Source organism: Delphinus delphis, chromosome 1 (assembly GCF_949987515.2).
Source record: "Delphinus delphis chromosome 1, mDelDel1.2, whole genome shotgun sequence".
NCBI lineage: Eukaryota > Metazoa > Chordata > Mammalia > Artiodactyla > Delphinidae > Delphinus > Delphinus delphis.
The window spans coordinates 60783628-60797277 of NC_082683.1; the positions used below are offsets into that span (position 1 = coordinate 60783628).

At 36.7% G+C, this 13650-nt stretch overlaps 1 protein-coding gene across 2 annotated transcripts in view; it reads right to left on the reverse strand.

Moving 5' to 3' along the window:
- The window catches only part of PTGER3 (prostaglandin E receptor 3), a 69299-nt gene that overhangs the window by 17235 nt on the left and 38414 nt on the right, over window positions 1-13650 (reverse strand). Inside the window, exon 3 of one of the 2 annotated variants that reach the window (XM_060023825.1) lies at window positions 7710-8496. The exons of the other annotated variant lie outside the window; for it this stretch is intronic. Within the exon in view, the coding sequence (XP_059879808.1) occupies window positions 8317-8496 (180 nt within the window). The 3' untranslated portion in view covers window positions 7710-8316. Of the gene's footprint in view, window positions 1-7709; window positions 8497-13650 lie in introns of those variants that run through there. 2 annotated transcript variants of the gene reach the window in all.

The window sequence follows — 13650 nt, forward strand, 5'->3', positions numbered from 1 at the left end:
ACAAGCAGGAGAGAAAGTATGAAAGGAAAAACAAAAAAAGAAACAAAAAAAAGGACTGAAAAAGATGCATACTTAGTAACCCAGATCATGATAAGCTCTTAGTTTTTAGCAAAACTCACAGGCCTGGGCAGCAAGCAGAAGTGCCCTCTTTTTGTGCAGCCATCTGCTGCCAGCGGTGATATTCTCTCCACTGCAGAAGCGGCTCTGCATCCAACAGGGAAGGTCTGAATGTTCTCAGTAGTGTGCACGCCTAGATTGGACATAAGGACTACATTTTTGCTGAAAATCTTGTTTGTTGAATCTAATCAGTACTGTTGGAAAAACCACCTTACCACTGCTGCCCAAGATTATTTCTGGCTGCAGAAAAAATGCCCAGGCATCAGAACAGAGTCAAAGCCTTTCTTTCATGGGGCCTTAGAGGATTTCTCCAAGATAAACTTGATGCTTCAGAAAATAATCATAGTAGTAGTTCTTCACTAAGTGAATTCACAGCAATTACATTCTAACCTGAAATCAGGTGAGAATCGCAGCTAACACTTCTCACTAACTCTGTGGACTTGGCCACGTGATTTACCCTCCCCGAGCCTCAGACTTCTCATCTGGAAAGTAGTGGTAATAACACCTACCTTGTGGCATTGACATGAGAATTTGATAACATATGTAAAATATAGGTGCTCATAAAATGATATCTGCCACTATTGTTATTATCACTATTGTTGTTAGTGTTCATGTATATTTAAAATCATTTTCTTTTCTAGAAGTTTGGTTCCTTACATTTTTCTTTTCTATTAAAAAGCCCATTTTAAAGCCGGTGTGATCAAAAGAGTGAATTATTCAAGAAATACATCAAAACATGGAATCTAGGAAACAGGGTATCTAATAAAAAAAAGGCAATAGGCTGAATAGAAGAGAAACTTTAAAAAAAATCTTAGGCTCTAAAGGAGGTACAGATTATCTGATAGGTTTGAGCACTTGGAAAACTGTTAAGATTTGGTCATTAGCACAAAGAAAGTTAAGCAAATTTAACTTGATAATTTCTTAACTCTAGAAAATAAAAAAATGTGTCCAAGAAAAGAAACATGATGACAGTTCTACTGATTCTGCAGTTAAGAATATTTACATTGTCATAAAAACGCAAACACTGAATTCTGATTTAATAAAATTATGTTAGAACCATAATGGGACAATGCGTGAGGAGAGAGTTAAATCCAGCAAAATAGAAAATTAGCCTACAAGGTCCAAAGTTGATTATGCAGGATACAAAAACATAAATATGTTATTTAGAAATATGATGGTATATTTCAGAAGAAATGTTGAAAAAAGCTGGAGAGCAGGCTGGTGGGGGGAGGGTTAGAATGAGGAGTGTGGGTATCATTAGCTTTTTATAACTGAATGAAAGATTCTTTAAATTCTATAGTGCTTTACAATTTTCAAAAGTTTCACATACATGATTTCATGTAATCCCATAACCCTTTTATTTATCCCCTAACCCTATATTGCCCCCATCCCCCCACTAGTAACCACTAGTTTGTTCTCTATATCTGTGAGTCTGTTTCCCTTTTGTTTTATTCACTAGTTTGTTGTATTTTTCAGATTCCACATATAAGTGATATCAGACAGTATTTGTCTTTCTCTGTCCAACTTATTTCACTCAGAATAATGCCTTCCAAGTCTATCCATGTTGCTGCAAATGGCAAAATTTCATTCTTTTCATGGCCGAGTAGTATTCCAGTGTGTGTGTGTGTGTGTGTGTGTGTGTGCGCGCGCGCGCGTGTGTGTATCACATCTTCTTTATCTATTCAGCTGTCATAATAAACATTTAGTGCCACTTGACTTTTTAAAGGCATGAACATAAAATATTGTGATTAAAAATGAAACACTGAAGAAAAGAAATACACATTTGAGATATAATGGACATCCCATACACAGACACACACACCCATTGATAAGCCCAAGTGTATGAAAATCTACACAACCTAATCTTTGTAATATTTCCTGAGCCAAAAATAAAGAAGTAAATGAGATCTGTCATCTAACAATCAATATTATAGGATTTGGTAGTTTGGATGAGGAGGAAAAGGAAAGGAGGCAGAAAAACTTAAGAAATGGAAGGCATGGCCCCTGAATTCAATGATCCTCCAGTCTGGTAAGAGGACAATCTCATAGGAGAAGGAGGCTGGAAAACTAAAAGTTCTTTTTAGGGAGAAAAGGAACAGAAACCTTTTATAGGCATTTCTGTCTATGTCGCCTAGAGATTTCCTATGAGCTTTTCAAAATTCAAAAGAGAAAAACTTGTCTGTGTTTAGCTGACAAGATGAGCTTCATGACATTCCAGAGAGAAGGGAAAATCATGTTTTTTCAGCTACAGGATAACACATAGATCAACCAACCTCTGATTGTACAGATGAGGCAAATAAACTTAAAAAAAGCTATGTATCTTTCCCTATGTGGGACCAGAACTAGACTTCTAATATCACTTGTGTGTTCTGGTGAAAGCCCAATACTAAGTTAGCCAGACTGTACTATAGTGGTTTGAGATGAGAAAAATCATAATTAAATTTAATGTTCCATTGATGAAATCCAGATAATAAAATAATATTAACCATTACCTACTTGTATAGTGCTTTCAAAAGTGTCCTTATCTTCATTCTTATTTAATCCTAATAATCCTGTGCTGATAAGAAAATTCAAGTTCAGAGAGGTTTAGTAAATTGTCAAGGGCAAACAACCACTGAATAGCAAATTAGATAAACAGACTTAAGTGTTCTGACTCCTTGTCCAACACTGGGAGTTTTTCTTTTTCATTATGACCCACTACAATTTAGAGAACATTTTAGAGAAATGATGTTGCTTTAAAAATGCTTTAAAATACTTTAAACATGCAATCTCTCAGTAGTGGTCAAATATTAATTAATTAAATTAATAAATGAATTATTTTAGGTTTCAATGACAATTCTGCTGAAGGGATAGTAGCAGAAATATGCAAAATGGCTATGGTGGGAGAAAATCTGTCATAAGGAGAGGAGCCATGCATGTCTAACTAGGGCTGCAAAACATTTAAGGTAGCAGTTCCTCTTCAGAGCTTGGCAATAAATGAATATTACTTCTCCAAAATTTTTCAAGTAAATATTAATTCTGTCACTGCAATTCTTAAAATAAAGAGGCCAGGCAAAAAAAATAATAATAATAATGGTCAAGGAATGTTGAAAATAAGTAACAAAGAGCAATTGTTCTTCCTCTAAAAATGGCTTTTCATGGATCTTCTAAGGAGAAGACTCCAAACCACTGACTTATGAAAATCAACTTGCAATTTCATGCATACTATGTACAGCTGTCCAATTCACATACACACATCCAGAATGTAGGATGCTCTGGTATCAAAGTGTAGGGTTTCCAAAATATAAATATTTCAGTGCTCTAAGATGGCACTTTTTTCCTCAATAAGACAAGAAAAATGCAAAGATAAATGTCATTAATTGCTCCAGATGTTTCCCTCTAGAGAAGTGCAAACTATAAACATCAATACTGCATTCCACTAATAGCTTCAAGCATTGGCTTAAAGTATCATTAATTTTACATTTGTAAGGTCTGCAAGTGTATGCCTTGCATTTTACTGGAAGTTTCAATCAATAGGTCCTCCTTGCTGCTTTCATTCTAAATAGCAACACAAAACTATAGTACAGGCAGAAGTGTAAAAATATATTTATCCATATACATAACATAACATAAAGTCACGTAACAGAAAATAACTGGAAGTTAGATTCTAACCATTTTAGAGATTGCATTTTTCAGGTGAGGTGATATTTATTTTAACTGATTTTTTTTTTAATAGTTGGTTTTAAATCTCTCTTGCTGGATCAACACAAGGCAAAACTAAAACTCTGTGTAAGGCAAATGTGTCATTGGATAACTTGTAATTATTTTCCAAAAAATGGTCCTTTCATTTTTCAACCTGTTTTTGGCAAGTAACCTATATTGCTCCTCTTCTGTTTGGGATGGTGTTGTTTCTTTTCCCCGCATTATGGCAGTTTTAAAAAATGATTGCAGTTCTGGGCTTCCCTGGTGGCGCAGTGGTTGAGAGTCCGCCTGCCGACGCAGGGGATGCGGGTTCGTGCCCCGGTCCCGAAGGATCCCACATGCCGCGGAGTGGCTGGGCCCGTGAGCCATGGCCGCTGAGCCTGCGCGTCCGGAGCCTGTGCTCCGCAACGGGAGAGGCCACAACAGTGAGAGGCCCGCGTACCGCAAAAAAAAAAAAAAAAAAATGATTGCAGTTCCTTTTAATAATTCTGCCCCCATTATGTTGATTTACTATTATGGGCATCATTCTGATTGACTATTATGGGCATGTCGTTCCTTGACATGAGATGTCAAGGAATTTTGGCATTCACAGGGAAGTAATTATGTTGATTTAGCTGCAGTTTTCGATTTTAATTTTCAAACCAAACATGGACACTTGTGAGGTTCCTTGAATCACAAAGATTTTCTCACGTTGAGAATTCTTAACCTATGTGTATAAATTTCCAAGACATCTGTAGACAGACTTTAGGAGGACTGCACAATCTCTGACACTGTAAAAAAAATTCTCTGTGCTTTTTGTGAGAAGGGGATCCAAAACTTTCACCAGATTATCAGAGGGGTCTCTGACCCCACAGTGTTTAAGAACCAGTGTTCCACTGGGTACTTCTAGTTAAATCTAATTTTAAAAGGCCTCAATGGGTTGTAATGGTTTCAGAATTATTTTCTTCCAATGTTCTTTTCAAAATTGAATTCAAACAACCTTGCATGTTATATTCAAAGACTTCTTTTTAAAGGATTGCATAATAATATTAGGCATAAGCACTGATTATCCATAGACCTTCCCTACTTTGCCTCAGAAATTTACAGTAAACTAATGAGTACCTTTGTTTTCATTTTAATTTTGGGTCAGATTTGTGGTTTAAGTTTTTCAAATTCCCATTTCATGCAAACTAGAGTTTAAATGTCAGTTATAGAGATCATGACTTGAACTCTGTCAGCAAAATGTATGGTAATAGCTCTATACCTGAGGTACTGCAGACTGGCACAAACTCAGAAAGGCACAGGCTGATAAAGAGACATTTGCCCCAGATTTGACTGCTCTTTGATAAAGATTATGTCTCAGATTAAATAAAGCTCTTACAACTCTGTAACACAGATCAGACATGCAAAAATTCCATTAAAGACAGAATTTGGTAAATTAGTTCTCTCTTACTAACGCACCTTGCCTGGAAATGTGAACTTAATTAAGAGGAATTATAACAGATTTTCGAGGTCCTGAGAGAAATGGACCATCTTTAGATATCCCTTTGAGAGACATATAATCCTAGGGCCTCTTATCAAGAACAAAATAGGGATTGGAGGCATCAATAGAAAGATGATAGTTTCTAAGAAATTGTACCTCTTTGTCTGTGAGTAGATTTATGTGATTACGGAAGTGGATCAGGGCCCACGGTGATCAGGGCACTGCTGTAGTGGTAGTGCCACATTTTTGTGCAGTCAGACACAAACTGGCATTTTAATGCCTGCTTCCTTGAGAAATGCCAGAATGGTGCCTGTCAGGACCAAGATCCCACAGATGGCCTTGTCCTGAAAACCCTCACACATAGCTTCCTCTTAGTGGCCATGGCCCTTGCCCTAAGGCAGAGGGTCCCAACTAGGGGCCAATATGTCCTCCATGCTGCGTTTGGCAATGTCTGGGGACATTTTTGATTGTCACAACTAGGGTGATATTACTGGCATCCAGTGAGTAGAGGCCAGGGTAGCTGCTAAACAGCTTACAATGTACAGGACAACACCCCACAGCAAAGAATTATCTGCCCCAATGTGTCAAGAGTTCCATGGTTCAGGGCTTCCCTGGTGGCGCAGTGGTTGAGAGTCCGTCTGCCGATGCGGAGGACGCAGGTTCGTGCCCCGGTCTGGGAAGATCCCACATGCCGCGGAGCGGCTGGGCCCGTGAGCCATGGCCACTGAGCGTGCGCGTCCGGAGCCTGTGCTCCGCAACGGGAGAGGCCACAGCAGTGAGAGGCCCGCGTACCACAAAAAACCCCCAAAAAACAAAAAACAAAAAACGAAAAGAGTTCCATGTTTCAGAAATCCTGCCCTAAGGCCAAGTCACTTTTCCCCACTCTGTGAGATTACAGAGGTATGCACGATTCAGACCCACACTTTTTACAGGGCCACTAGAATTTAGTCAGTTTGAATGCCTTGGAAATTGTACTGCTTTGGGCAGAGTGGAGTGAAAAAGTATCTTAAAATGTGCCTCCACCTTCCTGGTTAATAGCAACTCCTTTCTCCAAAATGCAGATTAAATGTCAACTCCTACAGGAAACTATTTCTTATTTCAGCATCACCTCCCCCATATGCTTTCATTACCATAGGCTTACCCCAATAGCAGCTCTGTTCAAATGATTTGCTATTCCCCTACTAGATTATAAATTCATTGAAAGCTGGGTATTTTTGTTTGTTTTTTAAATCCCTGTGTCTTAGTGCCTACCAGAATGCTTAGGCCATAATTGGTACACAACAAATATATGTTGAAGAAAAGAACAAGTCTGGAGGACTGGCTTGGATTCTGAGTACCTTCCTCCAAAATAGGTCTACTCAAGACTTTTAGGTGAGCACAACAACCTCCAAGATATCTAAAGATGCCCGACTCCTTGTCCTCTGAGAACATGAAACTGGGCAATGTCATTCCATGGCATGTAGGTTCATCAGCGTTGTAGTGGAAATTCTTGGTGTACCGGAAGATAGCCATAATGATGTTTACCTCAAATGCTACAAGACTGTAGAGATCATAAGATCTGGTCAGGGGCTTCCCTGGTGGTCCAGTGGTTAAGAACCCACCTTCCAATGCAGGGGATGTGGGTCTGATCCTTGGTTGGGGAACTAAGATCCCACATGCCATGGGGCAACTATTCAGACTACTGAGGCCGTGCGCACTGCAGCCTGTGCGCCACAACTAGAGAAGTCCACGTACCACAACAACAAAGAGCCCGTGCGCAGCGATAAAGACCCAGTGCAGCCAAAAAAAAAAAAAAAAAAAAAAAAGATTTGGTCAGCGATTTACGGCAGAACTCTCCCTAAATGCCTTTTCTTAGGAGGAAGGAGGGCGAGCTCGGCGTGTTACTTATAATGAGCTTGGCTTTGCAGTCTATGTTCTACAGAACTTCTCCCATCACTGAGGGAGGAAGAAGTAGAGTTGAGCTAAATAAGCACATGGAATAGGGTAGTTGGGTAGCCCAACACATCTCTACCAGTAATCAGCTCACACCAATACACAGGTACAAGTCTGCTGAAGGAGCTGACTATAAACAAGGGCAATTCTTATGTTGGCTGCCTGTAGATTATACTCAAATCCACAAGAAAGTAGGAGAACTAAGTTTAGAATAATTTATAAATGTGCTTTTGTATTAAAAACAAAAATTCTGAGATTATAACATGACTAGGTATCATATTGAAAAGCATCTCTCAAGTTTATAGCACATCAGTGATAATTTGTACTACATGTTATTATGGAATATAAAACAAAATGATTTAAATGTTACAGATAGGATGATGCTATTGCATTACATTGTGCTGTTATCTTGGCAAAGTACATCAAATAGGATTTTAGCAAAATGCTTAATGTGATTATAAGTAAAACATTCCTGACATGAGTTGGCATCAGGAAAGAAAGACAGGGACATTTCAGAATATTCGACTTTATTTTCCATTGACAAGCACAACATAAATAACGTACATTTGTTAAGTACACAGACTGGCTCTGACTAGAATGCCGTCAAAATTCTGATGTACTTTTCATAGTCTCTTTTATTTTTCGTCTCCACCATATTGAAAACTACCCTTTAAAACATACTGGAAGATATGTTTAAATACACTTAAGATAACTAACTACATAAAGGTGACAACAGTATACCTTCCCATTTAACCAAGTGTGTAGGGATGGGGTGCTGAGTAGGCGAGGTGGAGAAATGTACACTTTCTATACTGAGCTTTACATGATTGATTAAAGTGCCAATGATTTCAATTCTTACTTAGATACATTTTGAAAATAATATATTCATTTGTTGTAAACAGATCAAAATAATCAGTGCCTATTTTTAATTTGTTTCCTTAAAGAAATGTTCAACTTTATGCTATTTGTACAAAATTGTTTGGTTAAAGAAGAGGGAGAAGGTAAGATATTTCATATATATGCAGGAAGATTGGGAAGAAAAAGAGTTTAGCAGTCAGTGATGAGTTGAGTGAATTTAACATTCACTCTTACAGAAAAGAACACTGGCCACTCCTCGCTTTGTCCTACTGATGCTCAATTATGAAAAGATAAATGTGGCCTCTTCCTCTCCTTGCTTCTGTGAAATGGCCTAAAAGGATGAAGAATCTTGACAAGTTAGAAATACACAGGTTTTCCTTCACCTCTTTCTCTTTGTTCTCTGTCCCACCCTCCATGCCTGTTCCATATGAGTGTCGTTTCAAAAGCTGAAAGAACATTGAAGTCCATCAGTAAGTCATACACATTTTCTCCTGCTGAACATTACAGCTTTGATTTCTACAGAAACTGAAAACCATAGAAAGAAACTATTTTCAAATAACTATTAAAGTCTGGTGATTAGCTAGCTTTTGGCTAGATATCTGATTCACTTTAATTAAAAAGTCAAAATATTCTAATTCTAAAACAATTAACAAAAGGATTTAAGATCTGCTCTAAAAAAATTTAGAAGTGCTATCATCTCTAAAATGCTCAGAAAGCCTGAAAAGGCTAATTTGTATCTGATGGTAATCTCTTTCCTTCTTATCTTTACTCCCATAATAAAATTATTTCATCAAAGCAGATATTAAAAAGCAGACTCAGATGTTTCATATATTAGGACATTAGCATATTAGAAATGTGAAACCATTCTCTCTCTTAAAAACAATCCCAGCTTCACCATAGTAAATATTTCTGTTACTTTTTCTCCGTGAGAAAATGGAAAAACAGGCTGGAGGCAAGGGCACTGGGGAAACAGTCTCGTTCCTAATGAGGAAATAAGCATTCCAGTGGATATTTGAGTTATGCTTTGAAATAGATTGATGTAAAACTTCTGAAAATAAAATAATTTTCATTCTCAATAGATAGTGTGATTTATATATGAATAAATATGGTATATGTCTGATTGAACTGCATTTCTAGAGAATCAAAATGTACTTGTGGTATCATAATGTAATGGTTTACAACTCAACTTGTATAAATTATAAGCCTTTAAATAGAATCCTCACTTTAGGAATTATAAAATAGAGACTATATGGGGGCTTCCCTGGTGGCGCAGTGGTTGGGAGTTCGCCTGCCGATGCAGGGGTCACGGGCTCGTGCCCCGGTCCGGGAGGATCCCACATGCCGTGGAGCGGCTGGGCCCGTGAGCCATGGCCGCTGAGCCTGCGCGTCTGGAGCCTGCGCGTCTGGAGCCTGTGCTCCGCAGAGGGAGAGGCCACAGCGGTGAGAGGCCCGCGTACAAAAAAATAATTGTTGACCTCTTTTAGAAAAAAAAAATGCCTCACTTCTAGACTTGTTGAAGTCTTTCATAAATATGTATAGTTTCAGTTTTCCCTTTGTCACTTTGAGAACAAAGTCACCTTGTACTATTCTTTTTACTTTCTTCAGTTTTATAGGTGGACTCAATCCAAAAAAGGCATTCAGGGAAGGCATGTGAAAAATTTTACTTAATAACTACAACATGAATCATTATAAAATTGAAACCTTTTGCATGAGAGAAATCTAGGGGAAATGAACTTTTACATGTAATTAGTAACTATATTAATGATACCAGTATAATGGAGTTTAATTTTTGAATTTTTCCTAATTCTCTGTTTCATGCTTCATACGTAATCACCACCTGTCAGTAGTCTTAGAATTCTGAACAGATAGCAGCTTCTTAACAAATCTGCATGTGAGTTTTAGACTGATTTCCAAATTTTGTAAATAGACTCTATCATAACCTATGTTAGGAAACATCACAGATTATGTCACCTCTTATTAGCATTGTATTGCAACTCAGAAAACAGTTCTGTCGGTTTAGCCACAATATTACTCTTCATTTAAAAAATGTTATAATCTCATTCATTGAACAATTCTTTTCATTTATTTAGACCTCAATTTTTGCAGATTTGAGACATAACACAATCACAAAGCTAGCAATAAACAAGCAGTTATGAAGATTGGGCATGGTTGGCGACCTAAATTTTTACAGAGGTAAATCATGGAAATTTTAATTATTCCATACTAAGCTTTTTATATGTTTGTAGTAATAAATACTCTCTGTAGTAATAAAGTCTCTCTGTGTCACTCATCTTCTAGTAATCTGTATATTTCAAGAGAAGCTTTGGGGTTAAAATATGAGAATAAATGGGTAATATATGTGCCTAAAATTTCATAAAACAAAATTTTTCTATTTTCTGTAGCTGACTTAATCCCAATACAAAGAACTATGATAACTGACATGGGGAAGACTGAAAGCAGATCACTAATCTGGGGTCAAAACCAACAAAAACATATAAAGTATTAAATAAATAAAATTCCTAATTCTTGAAAATTTAATATTAGAATATTGCCACAGATTGTCCACCTTATTAAAATACTGTTTTGTCAAAGTTTTTAGTTTGTCTATTACTCAATGCCAGTGTGGTCACAGGGTCTTTTATAGTTAACTTTTACATGAGCTTCCACAATTTTATTCCATAACATGGTCAAAAGGTCTTTTATATAATAAAGAAGTGTTCAGTATATATGTGCACTTTAAAATTGACAATCATTTAAATCTGGCATGATTTAAAATAACTTCATATATAGCATTAGGTAAATTTGATAAATCTTGGGATAACACATTTTGTTTCTTCAATTTAAAATATTTTAAAGATATCCACCATACTTATTTTATTTGAAAAGTAAACTGTTCTAATTGGTTGACGTGTCATCATTCTCTTCTGTGACACAACATAGCGGTATAAATTCACTGTTTGGAAAATCAAAACTGTTTCGTAAAATCTACGACAGCTGACATTACATATATTTCTACATTGCATTCACTCACTACTTTCTATTTAGTTTCCTAGGTCTCTATTTTTTTTTTTAACCAATACTGAGAAGTTTTGTAATTCTCATAATTTATGCATGCATTTTTTTCCTGCTCAGATATATGCATGGCTAAACTAAGTATATGCGAGTGAATTTAAAGGCCAATGAACTTAAACGTGGAAACTGACATACTCTTCTGCAGTGACTTTAGATGTTTACTTCCTAACCACATCTAGGGCCTCTGAACAACATCTCTGAAATCTAACTTCAGCTATCATCCAAAGACTGATATCATTTAGGACTTATATTTCTTATCAGGTTTTCCATGTACTAACAAATGGCTGCCTACATAACAAAACTCACATGCTGTTTACATAATTCTTCCTTTTCCATCTCCTTTTTTTTTTTGACAATAATATTATATTTTAAAGTCTCTACTAAAAAGATAGCCTCTTATGTCCAGATCCTTCTTCCAGAATTACTTGTTTCAATTATTTACCTATTCATTAATTCTTCTTTTTTTAAACATCTTTATTAGAGTATAATTGCTTTACAATGTTGTGTTACTTTCTGTTGTACAACAGAGTGAATCAGCCATATGCATACATATGTCCCCATATCCCTTCCCTCTTGCGTCTCCCTCCCATCCTCCCTATCCTACCCCTCTAGGTGTTCACAAAGCACTGAGCTGATCTCCCTGTGCTATGCAGCTGCTTCCCACTAGCTATCTATTTTACATTTGGTAGTGTATGTATGTCCATGCCACTCTCTCACTTCGTCCCAGCTTACCCTTCCCCCTCCCCATGTCCTCAAGTCCATTCTCTACGTCTGCGTCTTTATTCCTGTCCTGACCCTAGGTTCTTCAGAACCTCTTTTTTTTTTTTTTTTAGATTCCTTTTCAAGCTTGTTCAAAAACTGCCATCATCCACAACTACCATGTATCCCTGGGCAGGGATACATGGTTTTGTAGTTAAGATTTGTTTTGTAGTTAAGCATGAGTTTTAGGCTGTTTTGTCTTTATGCATTTCTGTGGTTTGATGAAAAGTGCTATTTCTTTGACAATAATCTCAATTACCACTTGGGAGTAGCAGTCTCTTAAATTATTAATACAAATAACGCTCTTTGTTATGCAACAATATGACACTGCACATCTGAAGATAAATTTGTGTTTCTGTAATTAAACAAGCAGAGATCATTCACTGTATCAGCTTGATGGTCTGTAATGGCATGAAGAGCTTCAACCATATTGTGGGGCCCCACCAATGTGCACTTGGTTTTGGCAGATAATGATTCATTCATTCCCTGAGCAAACAGTCATTGAACACTTTCTATATTCCAAGTGCTGTACTAGGTGCTGGAAGAAATAACCCAATCAAGCTCATACCACTTGGATCTATACTATGTGTATATCTAAACCTAGGGTCTGAGGACCACTCAAGAGGTAAAACCTCTTCACTATAAGATCATTTAAGTGCACTTTTTTCCTGAAAAAAAAAGTATGTAGTTTTGTTTCATCCTCCATGAGGTGACCTGTAGGATAATCCAATTCTATGGCATAGAGAGATTTTATAATGGGGTTTTAGTATAGGTTATTTATCATCATTTTTTCCAAAACCTAGACTAGTGGAATGATCATGAGTTACAAAAGTGCTCCCAGCAGATTTTTTTCTTTTATTTGAATTTTTGAATTATATTTATTCATTTATTTTTTTATACAGCAGGTTCTTATTAGTTATCTATTTTATACATATTGGTGTATATATGTCAATCCCAATCTCCCAGTTCATCCCACCACCAACCCCGCATCTCCGCCACTTTCCCCCCTTGGTGTCCATACATTTGTTCTCTACATCTGTGTCTCTATTTCTGCTCCCAGCAGATCTTGCTGTCTCACTCAATTTGACATGGTCATTTAAATTGATTCCTCCTGATTGACTTAGAGTGGTGTACTTATTAATCTAATAGATATTTTGTACCTCTTAAAATTAATTCTTCCCCAAATGCTTACTGAACACAAACACAAATGTAGTTACTATAAAGGAGTATAAATAAATCTCAAGTTTCTTAAAACTAGGAAGGCAATAAAGGAAAAAACAAATTAAAATCTTCATGAGAAAATGTTAGTAAGTCTGCAAAATGAATGCTCTAAAGAGTATGAAGAACATATTATGTAGGTCTGATTTGAAAGATTGTTGTGTTTGTTGGGGAAATCTTCTGTTTAAGTGTAATTCTCAAAACTTAACGTAGTGACCTACTTGTGCCAAAAAGATATCAAGCTTAGCTATCAAGGTTTGTACACATGTAGACCCTGAGAGAAACATTTTAAGAATAAATATTTAGATAGAGCTACTTTGAGAAGAGGGCAGAGAAAGTGCTGTGAGGGATCAATATTATTAATTTCCTAATCCTATAAATAGGCCAAACTATGGAAAGTCTTTATGGAAGCTTCAAAATATTTATTGGTGTTAGAATCAGAGTTAGTATTTAAATACCCAAAATACTGAAGAGAATACTTTTGGTGGAAAATCAGGGAAGATAATTAGCCAGAGTACGTATATTTAGTGCTCAAATCAGTCCTTAAATAG